The 18,027-nt window shown below is 40.4% G+C and overlaps 1 protein-coding gene across 2 annotated transcripts; it reads right to left on the minus strand.

Annotated features, from left to right (window-relative positions):
- Nucleotides 1-86: 86 nt before the first annotated feature.
- On the minus strand, nucleotides 87-5,785 carry usf1 (upstream transcription factor 1). 2 transcript variants are annotated; one of them, XM_076035961.1, is made up of 11 exons: nucleotides 5,682-5,785; nucleotides 5,001-5,060; nucleotides 4,798-4,847; nucleotides 4,501-4,613; nucleotides 3,842-3,955; nucleotides 2,660-2,813; nucleotides 2,429-2,516; nucleotides 2,264-2,322; nucleotides 2,090-2,184; nucleotides 1,303-1,431; nucleotides 87-763 (listed from the first exon to the last, which is right to left on the minus strand). In XM_076035961.1, exons 2-11 carry the CDS (start codon nucleotides 5,006-5,008, stop codon nucleotides 674-676), a joined length of 900 nt encoding a protein of 299 aa, XP_075892076.1. In that variant the 5' UTR covers nucleotides 5,009-5,060; nucleotides 5,682-5,785; the 3' UTR covers nucleotides 87-673. The 2 variants fall into 2 exon arrangements, with proteins under 2 accessions (XP_075892076.1, XP_075892077.1); XM_076035962.1 differs by lacking the exon at nucleotides 5,682-5,785 and having other exon boundaries at nucleotides 2,660-2,798; nucleotides 5,001-5,652.
- Between the last annotated feature and the right edge of the window lie 12,242 nt (nucleotides 5,786-18,027).

An 18,027-nucleotide genomic window follows, 5' to 3' on the forward strand; every position in this document is an offset into this window, starting at 1 on the left:
TCTAAATTTCACTTTTCTAATATGAAACTAATTAAACGCATCCCTGAACAAATGTAAATAAACAATGGAAAGTGGTTCACGAGACAGTATGTTAAATGTTTCTTTTATTAGAAAGACAAACAAAGCCTGCCTACATTGCGATATTTAACAACCCCTGTTTATTTAGCTAGTTACATTGTTGCAATGCAATTATCATCCCCAATGAGGTTCATGAAACATACAAAAATACGAGGCAAAAGAGCTTAACTATAAACTGGATGGAGCAACTTGTTATCAGCTGGACAAAATGATACCGATAAAGGAAGAAAACAAGTCAAAGCATAAATACAATGGTTTATCATACCATTAACATAAGTGCATGTGATAGAGCAAAGCAGAGTTCCCCTGATCTTAAGGAGAAAAAGAGCTTACTGTGTATCATGTTTTTCAAGATTTCGATTTCAGAAGGTTGACGCGATGTTTTCTAATATTATAAATGGGCTGTGTTCACAGGATATTACTGAAGGGCGCCACAGAGCAAAGAAGCCAGATTTGAATATTAGTAGAAAATATTGCATTACACTCCTTCCTTCCTTCATGCAGACTACAAGAAGTAAAGTATCCCAAAGCATTTCAAGTACTCTTTTGGCCCAAACGTGGTTGTCTTCATATACTTGTTGGATGGCAATGAATCTCACTGGGGATCTGTGCTGGATGATCCCACAATGCCGTGCTGTCGTAACAGGTTTCTCAAAATCTGATTCTTGGACTTCCAGTCTTCCACCTGAGCGGAGCAGACAACAAAAGTACATACTTTAATAATGACTTCTTGGTCCACCTGCAATAGCCGGTATATGACCATGTGTGGTCGAATTGATTGTCATAACCATGTGAGCAAACTTAGTTTTTATTTTTTGCTGGCCTTTATCCTTAAATTTAGCAAAACTTGGCAATATGTCCTAATAGACAACATTAAAAGATTTAATTTAATACAGGTTATGAGAGATTTAATATAGAAAGTTAAGAAAAAAACACACACACACATATGAAAACTATAAGAGACTTAGATTAATAAGAAAGATTAAAGTTTTTAGGGTTTTGTGTTTGTATTTATTAAAGCAACCTAGTTTTTGGCCACAAATGGACCTCAATGTAATTTTAGACAGATGAGAAACAATGTAAGGAAACCATTGTAGTAATTTTCTGTCTTTCTGTCCCATTACAGCTCATCTGTCTATTCATGATTTGTAAATGACAAACACTGCCATTAAACATTGACTGCTAATCTGTCGCCCAAACATTGTGGCACAGAATGAAACGTACCTCCTGCCTAAGTAGCTGGTTATCAATTCTGAGACGATCGAGGACGTTGATATCGTCACCCAGCTTCAAGTTGCTTTGCCGAAGCTCCTTGATGTACTCACAGGCTTTGGACAGGATTCCTCCTTTACTCTGAAACCAACAAAGGCAGAGAGCACCGTGAAGATTCACAAAGCCCCTCCCCTTTTTCTTGCTTCTAATGTTTGTTAAAATCTTAATTTAAAAGACAACAAAAAAAAACGTAGCGCTGAGTCAATAGCTGCGTTTCCATTACCCCTAGAATTGCGCAAAAGCTAAATATCGCAATAATAAACTGGTAATGGAAACACCTCTCACATTTCGCCGAAAGGTTTTGACGCCCTCATGAAGTGGTTTTTCAGCCGTATCGATACAGACGTATATCGCAAAAGTGTCATGCAAACACTTTATTCGCATTTACATGTTACCGGACGGGACGTACGGTGGTAACGTTCACTTCAGGTAAAAATGGCGCGTTATGCCTGGACAGAGGAGGAGACGGAATATAAGTAATCAAAGAGAAAAATATATCAACCATTCTTGACAGCAAACAAACGCAAATGCAATTCTCGTAAATCTCATGGGACGAGATTTTACGAGAATTGCGTCCCGTGAAACGAGATTTCCCGAGAATTACGGCGGTTCGCACCATTCAATGGAAACACCTGCCAATCGCTATTGTATTTTGTCGAAATGTTAGAAATATCCCTTTTATTTTGCAAAAAAACGTAATGGAAACTCAGCTAGGTGGCTGGGAGTCTGCTGTGCTCACCTGCCCTGTCTTGGTGTAGTCAATGTTGCAGTCTGGGATCGCCTTTGACAGCTGCACAATCCAGTTGTTGATCTTGTCTCTACGCCGGCGCTCGACTGCAAGAAGCGAAATCAAAATGAGCGACCCAAATATGTGGGCGGGTGTTTGAGATGAACACAGTGATCCAGGGCTCACCTTCATTGTGCTGGGCTCGCCTTTTCTCATCTCTTGAACCCCGCGGAGCTTCTTGCTTTCTAGAACAGTCCAAGAAACCAACAATAATAATAATAATAATGATGAGTTGGTCTGAAAGGCCAGATTTCTAGACTGTTTAGTGGACTATAACAGAGCGTTAATTACGCAATGTACGGCTGAGTCCGGGGTGCGATTGTCCTTTGGCTGGAGCCTGTCAACACTTCCTGCGGTGACATCATCACATAAAGCTGCCCTGTCACACAGGAGCTTACCATCAGATGGTGACGCCGCGGACCGTGGCAATGTTACAAAGACTTACAAATATTAGCTGAAGACAGTTCATATTAACTTAGTCGAGTTGATACAAAAGGGGTTTTACATGTGGACAATGGCTACCTGTGGGTGTGGTCTGGCCCAGCAGTGTGTCAGAAGTCTGCACTGTGGTTACCATGGTGCCAGTGGTGGCATCTGCAATGGTGGCGGGATAGTAGGCGTACTGTGCCTCGGTGCTACCGTCTCCCTCCAGCCCCTCAGACTGAGAGAGCACAGCCTGACATCAGAGACACATCATCGCTGCTGTTACGCAACAAAAAGCTACTGCAGTGGAACAAAAAAGAAAATCTCAATATAACTTGACTCGCTCAAGAGAAGGGAGGTGGAAAGGAGGCAAACACAAGCAAAAGATGAGGAGAAAGAAAATGAAGAAAATCAAATGCACAGAGGGTCTTTGTTCATTAGCAGAAAACATTTGTGAACTATTAAAACACTGGACAGGAAGAAATTGTGTTTTGAGGTTGGTATTATTTTAAACAGTGTTGTTGGGATTACTCCATAAAAGTAATCCAAATACTGATTACTTCTGATTACTCCTTAAAAGGTAATCTAATTACTTCTTCAACGACTTAACGACTGTTTTATAAGTAATCAATTCCTAATTACTTTAGTTAAAAAGAAAGATAAAGTAACAGTTGCGCAGTGCTTTGGAATGAACTTTATTAAAGTGCAAATTTTACAATTCCAAATATTGTCATATTGTTTCCTGCACATAACGCACAACGAACCCCAATATTCTTGCTATCGCTGATTTTTCTTTTGTCGCCGCCATGCTTGTTTTGGTGAGTCGTCGCATATCAATGACTTTCTGCGACATCGTTGTTTTTGGTTGTTTTTCTAAATTAGCTTGAAAAACATTTCAGAAAAGTAATGGAATCATTACTTGATAAAGTAATTATGATATAATTACCAGTTTTGCCACAGTAATCTTGTTACATTGCTCCATTACTCAAAAAGTAGTTAAATTACAGTAGTGGATTACTTAGCAATAGATTACTCGCCAACACTGATTTTAAACATGTACAATACATTTTCCAAATCAAAGGCTTGCCAATGGTTTTGGAGTTTTCTGTTGAAGTTCAAGTTTTAATAGCCAAAATTCTATCTTTTCAATTAGAAGATTCAAAAATGTATTCATTCAATATGAATGAATATACAGTCGACTTAAAGGAGGAGTAAGTCTCCGCATAGTGGTTTTATGCAGGGGTCAGACATTTGTGCTCATGGTAGGGGTAAAAGTTGTACCTGTGTGACAGCCTGAGTTGTTGCAGGGAATCCAGCCACCAGACTGACAGCAGCAGCTCCATCTGTCTGACCCTCCAGCTGGCCATCTGACACCTGGATCACTCTATAGGTCACCTGGGACGTGACACGTTTCACTCTGAATATTTCAGTATCACTCAACTGCCACACGTCCAGTCGCGCGGTGCATACAGAACCATACAGACGTTGCAGATCTCTGCAACTGGCGAAACGGCCCAAATTGTTCACATACATCCACAGCACATTTTGTAAAAAAAATAAATAAATAAATAAAAATTAAAAAAATTAAAAAAATAAAAATTCCAGCACTTCGAGCAAAACACGAAAACAGAAAGCTGACAACGGAGCTTTTTTTTTTTTTTTTTGCTTGCAGACGGAACGACAAATAAGCAAGAGGTTTAACTATGTCTGCAGTCTTTATGAGAAACAAACAGAAGGTTAGAAGCTAGTGCTAACTCACATTTCCACTGCAATATGCAGCACACTTCATTGCATACTACAATTTTTTTTTTTTTTTTTTTTTTTTTTTTTTGTAATCTTACTGCACCCTGTGTATACAGCCTCTGGTTCGCAAGTGCAAGGGCATACAGGACTTCCTGGCAGGTCAACTTCAAGTATTGTCTGAGCAGACATCTCCCTACCTGGCCCCCTGCTCCCTCAGTCTTGAAGAGATATTTGATGGGTTGGTCAGTGAAAGTGGCGGCAGACTGGATGGTGGTGATTGCGGCTGGATCTTCTGCGGTAGCGACAGAACCTGAAGGTAGCGTCACAGAATTTTACAGACAAAGAAGTGTGTGACAGTAGAACAGCATTAGATTTCCCACAGATATAGCCCTTGTGGGTTTAGAAAAATAAAGGAATACCCTTTACAATTGTGCAAAGTGACATAGACTACGAGGGTTCAAGTAACTTAGCTGCCGCTATTTTGCGTCTTTTACCTTCCTCGTTGACCACAACACCCCCGTCTGGTTCGGGGCTTTTCTGTTGGCTGTAACACAAAAACATAAGTAGACAAGCTCCTGTTAAATGAGGCGGTCGTTAAAGGGATTACATCCAAGTCAATGAATCGATGAATTTGCCAGTCAATCGGGATGTTCATGTTAGTTTAGTTGATAATGGCGCATTGTATCGTCCCACTTACCTCTTCATTTCTGCCCACAGTCAGACGAAGAGACCGCCTTCACTTGTTCCGACAGCCAGACTGGGAAGTTGGTCAAGTTTCACAAGAGAACAAGGGAAGAAACTTGTTCAGAAATTTAATATTTCCAATGAGACGTTAGGAAGACAACACTGGAGCGGAGAATTAAGTCTGAAACGATGTTGAAATGGATTGTTGGTAGCTAGCGGAGCTTCGTGAACGTTAAACGTTGGATAACGGAAATCGCTAACATTTGGCTTCAAAATAAAATACTTTGGTTTGTGGGGTCGAACAAATGAAACGGAAAATTAAAGTCATATTTTTTATAAGTGTATGAAAATAAAAATAAAGTAAGTTTGGTTGTATTATTTAGTGTTTGTGTCCGTTAGGAAGCCAACTTTCAATGTATACGTGAGCCGTTTTGTTTTGTTTTTTAAATTGAAAATCGGAAATGACCTTCCATTATGGCTAGCTCGACGTACCACTTAAAAACATTCGGGCTTCATTACAATTCGGCCACAGCGGTTCATACAGATGTTCATAGCGCTCTCAGTTTTGCTGTTGTCGCAGATATGTCTGCAGGCGTCGAACCACACATCTTGTAGAGTTATATAATTCTTTGCATGACGCATACAACGCTACATTGTCATGAAATTATAATACTAAGAACAAAGATCCACTTACGCTGCAGTGGTCCCTCCCCCGATATTTGTCAACAGATCGGCGTTGTGGTTACACGCATGCGCAGCAGGAAACTATTCATCCGGTTGTTGTCTTTTGGTGTGTGTGTGTGTGTGTGTGTGTGTGTGTGTGTGTGTGTGTGTGTGTGTGTTGGGGGGGGGGGGGGGCTTAGGAAGCATGAAGTTATATCTGCAAAAATAGATGAAGGTGAATTGGAAGTAAAATAATACTTTAAGCATAAATATTGCAGTATTATTTCGTTTTTTATTGAATGTAAATAGATGAAGCAGTTGGTTATGAACCATATACAGTTTCAGATCACCCGGACGTTGACTGTACCGGGACATCAGCAAAAAGTTCCGTTTTATTTGCATCCATTTGACAACTTCCGCTATGTCTGTATAACCGGCTGGTCTGAATTATGCTAACTTGACCGAAGAAGTTCACACGGCGATCAACAGAGATCAGTATTGAGTCCAGCTTGTTAGTTTTTCATTCGACCTTTACTGATATCATTCGGAGGAAATCAAGTGATTTAAACGCCACATAAAATAATACTTACATAATACCTGCCATTTCATTAACTCTTTAGTTTTACAGATGTAACACAAAGACTTCAATACTTTGATTCCTCAAATGTGTAGTGGCACTGCCTGTTCGAAAGACTTAGTGTTTCGTGTAAATTTTTTTTAAAAAAATTAAAGGCTGAAAGAAATACTTTTATTGGCCTATTTACATAATGCAGCTGATAATAACTCTGTATAAGCATACAAAGTTAGCTGCTGTACTCCCGACGCCCTGCGCGTTGTGACTGAAACGTACATTTTGTATTTTCGTTACGCATATGCAAGCATTTTCGGACAAAAGGAATGGTTACATTTAGACCAGAAGAAGAACCTCTCTCTCGGTTTTTTAGGCACAAGGGACAAAATTGCACTGGACAGAGCCCGCGGTTCGATCCCACGAGGGGAGGAGTACAAGGAACTTTCAGATAAAGTTTTTTGAACGAAGTAACCGCTGAGCCAAACCAGTGCGAGGACTCAGCGAGAGAACTGGCTTTATAAAGCTCAGAGTGATACTTTGATTCATTCGAATCAGCACATATGTACTATTGACCAATTATGTACACGAAAATAAATACATTTCTGTTACGATTTTTTTTTTAAAAAAACAAAAAAACAAAAAACAAAACAAGAACAAAAAAATAAAAATCTGGACAGCAGACAATTTTGAGTTCACCGTGGAGTTCTACTGCGGTCAGATCAGCAGACGTTCGATTTCCGCTTGCTCTCTGTACACGGAGTATTACGACAATACCTTGGCACTTCCGCAGGGAAAAAAAAACAACAATAACATTGCCCTTGTATCTTCAGTCTGGTATTTCTGAAACCGGTCGTGAAAAGTCACGTTAGCATTATACAACATGGATAGAATAATTAGTCATTTGAATTATTAAACTCAAACGTCAGAACTATGAAACATTTTCTCGTCTTGGTTTGACGCACTGGTGTGGCTCAGCGGTTACTTCGATCAAACAACTCACTCCAGAGTTAGAGTTCGCTTGTTCTCCTCCCTTCGTGGGATCGAACCGCGGGCACTGTCCAGTGCGTTTTGTTCTGTTAAGCTGTTGTTTGAACGTGAGGTTGCTTTCTGCGAAAAAATAACTGCAATAAAATCATATATGATTGTATTGTATTGTAACGTATTGTAACGTTCTTGAAGCGTGTCAGCATGTGTTACTGTCATTGGGGTCTGTGTAAGGTCCCTTTAAGGAGGTGCAGGTGCAGGTGTTCCTGGGAAAAGGGGTTGGAGGGAGTTCTAGAGGGAGTTCTAGAGGAAGGGACATGTCTTGTCTCCGGTTCGGATTGTTGGGTTAACCAAGTTCGGAGCTATAAATAAAGCAGCTGTCAAACCCGCAACAACGCCTGGTTCTTGATGAACACTACAACGTCACAGTATGTTGTTGTATATTAGATTAGATTGAACTTCATTGATCCCAAATTGGGAAACTGGACTGGCGCAGCAATCAAAAAGCAATACAAAAAGTGAAAATAGAAGAATAGGAAAATAAACTAGATATAAACTATAAAGTTGTTACAGTTAAAGGCTTGTGAAACTATACAGTAGTTACAAGATATACAATAAATTTTAAAAATCCAATCAATCTATTTACCCTTTTTTCTTTCTTTCTTTTTAAAGAATAACAAAAGCGTCGACCTTCTCTCGCGTAAAATCAAAATCAAGCACTGGACAGTGCCCGCGGTTCGATCCCACGAAGGGAGGAGAACAGGGGAACTCAGAAGGGAGAGTTGGCTGATCGAAGTAACCGCTGAGCCGCACCAGTGCGTCAAAACAAGACGAGAAATGGCTTCATAGTTCTGACGAACTGGGAAGGTTTAATAATTCAAATGACTAATTACTCCCTCTATGCTGTAAGAGGCTAACATGACTTGCAAAGAAGAATTCTATGTGTATGCGCAGACATCGACATCAGTGTTATGTATTTTGGGTTATAGTAGGACCCGTAGTTGGCATGCAGCAGATGCATGATGGTTAACACGGTGAGGTTGTCGTCACCGGAGGGGTTTCGGAGTAACCGTGTGCTTAAATTGCCGAATAAATAAAACTGTTCAAGTTACGTCGTGGTCCGAGGATTAATTGTTATATGAAGTAAGGACTAAGTGAAGGATAAAACAATCAGTCTGGAAGGATGGATGTGCCAGTAAAAGGGCATATCCATCCTTCCAGACTGAAGTCGATGTCTGCACACACACACACACACACACACACACACACACACACACACACACACACACACACACACACACACACAGATTTCTTCTTTGCACGTCATGTTAGCCTCTTACAACATAGAGGGATTGATTAAGTTTAATTAAGTTTTAATCTAGAACTAAGAAGCCATTTCTCGATTTAGTTTGACGCACTGGTGTGGCTCAGCGGTTACTTCGATCAGCCAACTCTCCCTTCAGAGTTCCCCTGTTCTCCTCCCTTCGTGGGATCGAACCGCGGGCACTGTCCAGTGTGTTTTGTTCTGTTAAGCCGTTGTTGTTTGAACGTTTGGTTGTTTTCTGAGTAATAAAAAAATATATATATATCATTGTTTCCAATTCAAATCCAAACCCTTGTCTCTGTGATATACTTCAAGTTTTTAATGTTAGTGTTACAGAAAAGAAACAACAAAGTTGTTGACTTTACAACAACGCCCTCCTATGGCAGAGACACAGAGGTGACAGCTCCACCTCCAGAAGGCGTTTGTGTGTGGGTGTGTGTATGTATGTATATATACACATATACACATATACACAAACACATATATTCATGTATATGTACACACATATTTACACACATGGCGGCAGCCGGGGCCTAATTTAAACCGAATACACTTTCACTCATGGTTCAAACCCTGGCGACGAACAAAGCATGACGTGCAACCCCAACAGAACTTGACTTGAGTTGAGCATCCCGCTCTCCACAGCCGCCACAATATATATGTATATACATACATAAAAGTTATTTTCGCAGAAAGCAACCACACGTTCAAACAATAACAGAACAAAACACACTGGACAGTGCCCGCGGTTCGATCCCACGAAGGGAGGAGAACAGGGGAACTCTGAAGGGAGAGTTGGCTGATCGAAGTAACCGCTGAGCCACACCAGTGCGTCAAACTAAATCGAGAAATGGCTTCTTAGTTCTAGATTAAAACTTAATTAAACTTAATCAATCCCTCTATGTTGTAAGAGGCTAACATGACGTGCAAAGAAGAAATGTGTGTGTGTGTGTGTGTGTGTGTGTGTGTGTGTGTGTGTGTGTGTGTGTGTGTGTGTGTGTGCAGACATCGACTTCAGTCTGGAAGGATGGATATGCCCTTTTACTGGCACATCCATCCTTCCAGACTGATTGTTTTATCCTTCACTTGTTCCTTACTCCATATAACAATTAATCCTCGGACCACGACGTAACTTGAACAGTTTTATTTATTCGGCAATTTAAGCACACGGTTACTCCAAAACCCCTCCGGTGACGACAACCTCACCGTGTTAACCATCATGCACCTGCTGCATGCCAACTACGGGTCCTCCTATAACCCAAAATACATAACACTGATGTCGATGTCTGCGCATACACATAGAATTCTTCTTTGCAAGTCATGTTAGCCTCTTACAGCATAGAGGGAGTAATTAGTCATTTGAATTATTAAACCTTCCCAGTTCGTCAGAACTAAGAAGCCATTTCTCGTCTTGTTTTGACGCACTGGTGTGGCTCAGCGGTTACTTCGATCAGCCAACTCTCCCTTCAGAGTTCCCCTGTTCTCCTCCCTTCGTGGGATCGAACCGCGGGCACTGTCCAGTGTGTTTTGTTCTGTTAAGCCGTTGTTGTTTGAACGTGTGCTTGCTATCTGCGAAAATAACTGCAATAATTATATATATATATATATATATATATATATGCCATTCAAATGACTAATTACGCCCTGTTGTGAAAGAACAAACCTATGTGTAAATAGTGACAGTAAAGAAGCGACGCTGTCTTCTTTAGAGATTGTGCAGTTTTATAAGAAGAAAAACTTCTCGTAGACAAGTCTTTCTGCAAGGTTTAATACGATTACATGATAAACAAGTACATGGAGATGAAGTAAAGAGCAAAAAGGGAATAAAAACACACTGAATTAATTTTAGTGGATGTAAACAATTTAAGAAATAGCAAGAATAGCAAAAAGTTGGTCACAGTTTACATAAGCCTATATTCTGTACTCCGTTAAATGTACTGATGCTACGGAAAAGTTCATTAATCCTCATAGTCAAAAATCTCAGGCAAAATGATCTATTGGTCATATGGCATTTCTGTCTGTCATCAGTCTATTGCATGTTCTCCACGAGAATACAACACAAATTTAGTTAATGCATTGCCCTGTGTTGCCTTTAGTACACAAGTAATTACACGTAACTTCGTGTCTCATATGTGAGCTGTGTCATGATCTTTCAGAAGTTCAGCATCTGAGGGAAAACTGTGGTGAGTACTCAGTCATTACTGGTCAGCGTGTTTCAGGCACAGCATGTCATGTTGTATCATGACATATTGTATATCATGTGATACAATACTATGCCACATAGTATTGTATCACATGATATCTATAATGCAGTGCATCGGGTTGTATTGTACTGTATGCTTGTCTCTGTTTTTGTGGCCCCATGAGAAATTGCCCAGTGTGGTTCTAAAATTTGACAGAGGAGCTGGAGCAGGAGCAGATGGATGGAGTGTGTTGGTGACCCACCTCATAGGAGGGAAAAAATATATCATGGGATATGTAGATGTGCTTTAACGTGTATTGAAAAGGAACAAAGGCAAAGTTACAACAAAATATGTGTCTTTAAAGCCTCACGGTTTTGAGCTCTTTATTGAAATGACTATTAAAACACTAAAAACATTGATGAAATACAGCTTTTTTTTACGACTCACTTACTATTAATATAATATCTTCAAGCTTAACGGGTCACATATGGCCCCCAGGCCACTGTTTGCCCATGCCTGGGCTAAACAGTCATCGAAAATGGATGGACCTTGTATTGTGTCAGATTGCATTGTGTAAAGTACGCAAGTCCAAGGGCATCCCTCCGGGTGACCGGCTTGAACACAACCCAAAACAATACTTTTGAACACCATATATTGATCCGCAGACAGTCTCTCAAAGCAGTGCCACAGTACAGCAACTAAGTGTAATGAATACATTTCTGTTTGTCGGCGTGTCAACACTTCTTCCCTCATGTTTGGCTGTCGGCGCTGAAGATCCTCCAAAGAGACAGAAACACCACGAGCCACAGTGCAGCAGGTCCTTGATGCAGTAGCAAGCCCAGCGTGTTGTGACAAGACCTGATGCAATCTGGGGACAGAGGGGCAGAGATTATGGCCAATGGAGTTCTTTCTCTGGCTGCGTTTTTTTTTTAATCTTTTTTTTTTTTTTTTTAAATGCTGCTTTCACTTACTTTTTCCTCGACAGACGTTGTAGTTGATGGTGATGTTCTTCTCCTCCCTCCTTTTTTTCCGCGTCAGTATGCACCTGTAGTGTGTTGTCGTGTTGGAGTAGTGCAGTCGGTGGTTTGTGAGAATGTGCCGACAATTCTCATTGGTGCCATGGGCCAGCAGGGACCCATTTGCTGCCATAAACTTACAGCTGAAGGGTGGATATGGAGTAGAACAGTTCGCATAGTGGCAGTTTAACCTAAAGTGAATACAATGAAAATATTGGTTAAATATCCATGTTCGAACATGCATTTCCTGTGAAAGCAATATGACTGTATATAAAGATGGAGAGCAGTGAGGACAAACGTCATGATTTCCATTTTCATGACCCACATTAAGGCACAATAGCCTGTCACACTTCTAATTACAACAGTTTCTTTTCTTAACGCTCTATCTCATTCACATTCAACATCAAAACTAAAATCTTTCCTTATTATAAAGTAAATTTGGCTGAAAAATTTCTAATTTTCTCTTTTATTCACAGGACAGTAACAGTAGTAATAATGTCATAATACTAATAGTATCACTCATTGTAATCATAAAATGATTTATGATGGAATATAATCAGTATCAAAAGAAACATCTGTCCAGATGAAGGATGACAAAACAACGGTGGCTTGCCGTCCATCTTTTTACACACATCAGTTCAAACATCCAGCACAATGATGATGTTGACATAAATTGTGTTCTTGTGTCGATGCTAGATGAGATGATTGAACCTGAGGTTATCCTTGATAGTGCAAGCAGTAAAAATGCCAAAATCTCCTTCCTTTTTAGCAGATGACGGACCTGCAATCAGATAGAGGTTTGCTGCGTAAACAATATCTCTTTTTCGTGAGCATTCCAAGATCCTACCAACACTTACACACTTATACATCGACTTGTGCCTGCTGCGATGCTAAGTAAGCGCTACGGTTCGGTGGGATTCACATTTGCCTAAGTGCTAGTCTTCTTGTTCTATGTTCATGAGAGGAGTAATTGGGCATTTTATGCCTTACTGTAAAACATGACGTGACATGACGAACACAACAAATAAAATGCTTTGCATTTAACTGTTTCTCACTGAGACCTAAGTAACGCTGACACCACATTGCTAAGAAACAAGAAAACAAGGAGCAAATCTTCCACAAGACTTGAATGGAATGGAAGTGTAAATATGTAATTTTTTGGCGCAAAATTAAAAAGTCAATTCCTGAACATGAAGCTATTATACCCATAGATTTCAAAACATATTGATAGTTTTTAGTTTAAGAATTAATTCTTAAAAAGTGACTTCACCCAGTTGAAGATTACTGTGGCCGTCAACAGCAGAAAAACACTGCACATCTCCATGCTGCTTGTGTTTCACACCATGTTTTCAGGCAAACATATCTGCTCGTAGCCACCAACTATGGTAAGTTAATTTGCATGTTTGGCTTTGTAGACAATCACATCGCACCACACAAGCAGAATGGGGCCTGCTATGTTTGTCACCTGTTGTATCCTTGGCCATAACAAACTTTAATTGGTTTGAATTCTTTCTTCCCATAAAAAAAAAACTCAACAGTCACTGGAGCCTCTGTCAGCACAGGTGATTAGTAAGAAACAGGTGGCATCAACCCCCCTCAAACTATAAGTAACATTAAAAAAAAAAAGGGCATTTGTTATTGTGCAAAAAGTTGTCTCTCTCAGAAAGCTGAAAAAAGTCTCAAAAGTCTATTTTGTTTTCAAAGGTTTATGTCTGGAAGTGCACAAAAGTCAGCATGGAGCAAGAGGAAAGAAATGCATTGGACAACAGTATGAACAACCCTGGGCTGGAGGGTAAAACGTTGGCGCAGCCTCGGAGTGATGTAATCCAATCTCACAAATCTTATTAAGGCTGGTTCTGCTGATTGATGAGCTTGTTACCGAAGCAGCAGTAACAACTAAAATGTTGTCAGTGTCCTCCTTGACTCTGCGCCGCCCACTGCTGCTCGTGTCCTGTGGCCACTGTTTATCATGTGCTGTGACACAACTGAGATTTATTACCATAATGGCCATGCACCTTTCGATCACTGCCTGGTTTTATGCTTAACCGCTCCTGAACTGCATGAATATGAACTGTTTGACCGAGCTTACCTATGAAGAAGAGGAGGGACAGCAAGAGGTGCATTTTCCTGCTCTGAGACACAAAAAACAAGACGTACATGAGCACGCAAGACAGCACACATCCAATCACAAGTTGAGATAGAACTGTGTGAGCACTTAAATTGAAATGCACGCATATGTATATTATTCTGAAAAGCTGTGGCATTTAATGTCCATGCACTCAGGAGAGTCTCTGTCTGCAAATGTCCCGTTTAATGTCATTTAGCCGATCCTCTGTTTGTGCACCCGGGCTGTGAGAACAATCAGTGCTTAAAAATTCAACGCCACTACGTGTACGGTGTTCACCTCTCAGGTCAGACGACAACGCACTCCCACAGGCTTCCTGCACTACTCAAAGTAAATTTGTCGTCTCTTAATCACAGAAAATAGATATTTTGAAGTCTTACCGTCGACTTGCTTTTTGCTCTTTTCTCCCCCCTGCGTCCTTTGTGTCTGTCTCCAGTGGACAGTGGAAATCATAGAGGAAGCGTTATGGCCTGGGCGGGGCAAGATGAGGGAAGCAGTCAAGTGGGAGGGTGAAAGGCTTGGAAAGATGGCTTAGAGAACTGCGCACAACAAACTGTTGCTGCCTGAGGTCCAGGAATAGTTGTGGCACAGAACTACCTGTTAATAGCGGTTGTCCAGAAAAAATGCACAAATGAATCACAAACAAAGACAGGATCCTTATTTTTTCAAACCCCAGATTCAGGGTCCTAATTTGTGATCAGTAGGATGGCCATCACCTTGTCTGAGATATTTCAATTTTATTTTATTTTTTTCCCTTAATTTAGAAGTACAAGGAAACAGCACATTAGGATGGTATTATTTGGAGAGAAAAAAAATGAAACAAAATTGAAGTAGTAAAGGAAAGAAAAAAATATGCTTCAAAAATGAGATAAATTATTCATGGTACATTTTGGTTACATACAGTAAATGGCCCAGTAATAATCTTCACCCTCACAGCCAGAATTAATTGACAGCAGGGCCGTATAACGCACAGTACGCTCACCTGAAATTGCGGTATTATTTCATACATTGCCATTTATATTCTATTTGCTCAAAGCGAGTCGTACAGCTGACTCTCTGTAATCTGCTAATGCTTCAGGCTTCTGGACGTCACAGGCATCAGGGGGAAAAAAACAAAAAAACAACCTCATTTTGTGCACAACACATTATTCCATCTCGGCTTTGCTTCGCTCCATTCAGATTCACCCTGCATCCCCACCCCAAAACGCACATAGAGGTGATTGTATTAGAACATTGCTTGAGACTGCCGAGACATTAAGGGTATTGCGAAAGTGTGCACCTCTCTGTCCCTTCTGACAAAGTCTGGTTTATTCCCGACTGTCGCCGCCCAGGTCACCTGGTATAAAGGCGAGGAATGGGAGTGTATTGGTTCACGCTATGAAATCGCGCTGTTGCTCTCTCGGGGCCTCACGGTTTTGGCCTCACCCATAACTGCTAGTGCTGCAGGAGGTCAGAACGAGCAGCACAGTTGTCAACTGGACGGCTGAGACGGAGACAGACTCCAGCAACATGATTGAAGATAAGCAGTGACAGAAAGTGCCCGGATGGTTGAGTAATGATATTGTAACCCTACGTTTTGGGGGTGGAGACTCCAAATTCTCAGGAAGTAATAATCAGGCTGGTGTGGCAAGGCGCAGAGGGCCTGGGCGGGCTTGGAAGCCCAGACCGGGGAGTCATACGTGCTTAACCATTCGGCCAAAGGGAAATATATCCCCTTGGCCCAGTAGCCAGGGCGCATGATCAATTGGAGACATAGTGACAGGACCGCCACTGTCACACTAGGTTCAGGTTTTATCTTGTGTTTATTGTTAGCCAAAACGGCAACAGCACTTCTTTCTGTTCAAACGCATGTCGCCGGAAAATTAAGCGCCCCCAAAGCAACTGTTCCCCTAGAAACACGCTACAGGTATTAACCATTACCTTGTGAGACTGACTAAATCATAATAAATACTAAATCATCAGTAAAGTATAATACCAAATAATATGAGTAGTGATAAGTAATAACCCAAACATTAAAATACTGCAAAAAAAAAAAAAGAAAAAAGAAAGACTGACAGTGTTAGCGTGGACACTTGATCCAGCCTGTATAAAAGGATATGGCTTGAGTCCCTCTCTGATCGCTGCTCTCAAGTTGTTGGACGTCCTCCCTCCATCCTGAGCTCATTCAACACCACACATTGTCATCACCGTATCAATGGGAAACACTTTGTTGTTGTTATTGCATGAGTACTAATGGATTTGGTTTGGATTACAACTTCATTTCCGGTATCTGGGTCCCCACAGAGGAATTGCACAACAGTCACGCCTTGGATAAGTGCAGCCTAAAGTTGAAGAATCTTAAGACTGTGGCTGCTCATATAACACAAAGCATGGTGTGAAACACAAGAGCAAAAAATGACAACTAAATGAACACATTATCCATCTCATCCACTCATTATTTAGAACTCACACACACTCAAAGTATTTCAAGAGAACTGCATCTATAGCTGACAGTCACCATGCGGGTGATACCAAGTATGGGCTGTTATTTTTTATTATATTGAGAGTTGACTCCATGGTCTTTTTTTACTCTAACAAAACCACAGGAACACACATCGAGGAATAAAAAGCCCCTGAAGGCCGACAGAGTGATGTACTGCTGTGGTTTTAGTAGAATTAGAAATGCGTGAGCAGATCACTTCACACACAAACACACACACACACACACACACACACACACACAAACACACACACATATTAACCATTAGGGAGTGGTAATGCATTAGGAGATCTGGCGATGTTCAAATTGCATATACAGTAAAATCTTGCTTCTATTAAGTTTACCAACAAAAGCGATCATCCCTAATGTACACCCTAATAACTGACAAGTATTTGCCTGGCAGACAAAGCAAGTGCTCTGACTGGGCAAACCAGCTGCTTCCACTGAATAGGAGATGTTGACAATGGCAGGCCGTATTGACTGATGCAACGAATTAAGAAATAATAATTAGCTATGTTATTCCTGACAGTGCGGAGGCTAGACATGTGTGCTCCTCCAGTGATAAAAAACCCAGTTGAAACAAAATAAATGTCTATGTGTGATTTAAAAAAAAAAAAAAAACATGATAAAGACCCGGTGTGTAAGCATGTTGCAAATATGAAAGCTGCATTTTAGCATTTTGCCACTTTTGCTCCAGTTTCAAAAAAGAGAGTCCAACTACATTGCTAGGCTACAAGACCTACTAGCGACGCGGCAGGTGATTTTAGCCTCGCAACATTTTTCTCTTGTGGCTTACGCTGTGTTTGGTAAGGACACAGTGGTGGAATTCCAGGCCTTAGGCTCTATAGTGCACTCTAGTGGTCTATTCAAGTAGCTCCAGCAAAGTGACAGTCACACAATCACAGTGCAGGGTAAGATCCAATGATGTGATCTCTAAGTACATTTTAAAATGTTTAAATTCTAAATAACTTATAAAAAAATTTACTGTGCCTACATTTCCCACCTCAGTTTGCCATGACTGACTTTTGTTTCAACCGTAGCGTCATGAACTTTGCATATGAGGAAGAAAAAAAAGAAAAATACGAGCCATCATGAAACAAAGCATACTTTCTCCAGATGGGATTGTTCTTCATCCATGTTAAGCCTATGCAGGAACAGCATGACCTGGACTTGCAGCTGGCTGTGACCAGTGACTCACTGAATGCTACAAGCCGAGCCACGTTTCCAGTTCTGGAAAATGTAGGCGAATGGCCTTGTAGCAATTTCTTGGAGATGTTTGTCATCTAAAAAGATTCTTCTGTTCTGACAAAGTTTTTTTTAATTTTTTTTTTTATTATTATTATTTTATTTTATTTTTTTTTACCTGTTTTGGGTACATCGTGTCACTCCTCGATATAACAAGGCCCTTTGTGTGATGGTGAATTGTGTGGGAATGGTGAAGTCAAACTGGTCTTTGAAGTGATAACAGGCTGGCAAGGGGAGTCTTTCAGGATTTATTCACTCTGGTAACCAAAAAATAAATAAATAAAATAAAATAAAATAAATATATATGTATATATATATATATATATATATATATACATATATATATATATATATATATATATATATATATATATATATATATGTATATACATATATATATATATATATATATATATATCACAATATCACACAGGCACAGGGAAGACGTGC

The sequence above is a fragment of the Nelusetta ayraudi genome, unplaced genomic scaffold (genome assembly GCF_046127955.1).
Source record: "Nelusetta ayraudi isolate G7.1 ecotype Tasmania unplaced genomic scaffold, CSIRO-AGI_Nayr_v1 ptg000048l, whole genome shotgun sequence".
Classification (NCBI taxonomy): Eukaryota; Metazoa; Chordata; class Actinopteri; order Tetraodontiformes; family Monacanthidae; genus Nelusetta; species Nelusetta ayraudi.

Bases quoted from the DNA above. Each gene is read 5' to 3' on its own strand.
- usf1 (XM_076035961.1), bottom strand. The intron at 3,956-4,500 runs GTAGGGAGATGT...GTCACGTCCCAG, and splicing joins CTGAGGGAGCAGGGGGCCAG to GTGACCTATAGAGTGATCCA. The intron at 2,323-2,428 runs GTAATTAACGCT...GGACTGTTCTAG, and splicing joins CGGACTCAGCCGTACATTGC to AAAGCAAGAAGCTCCGCGGG.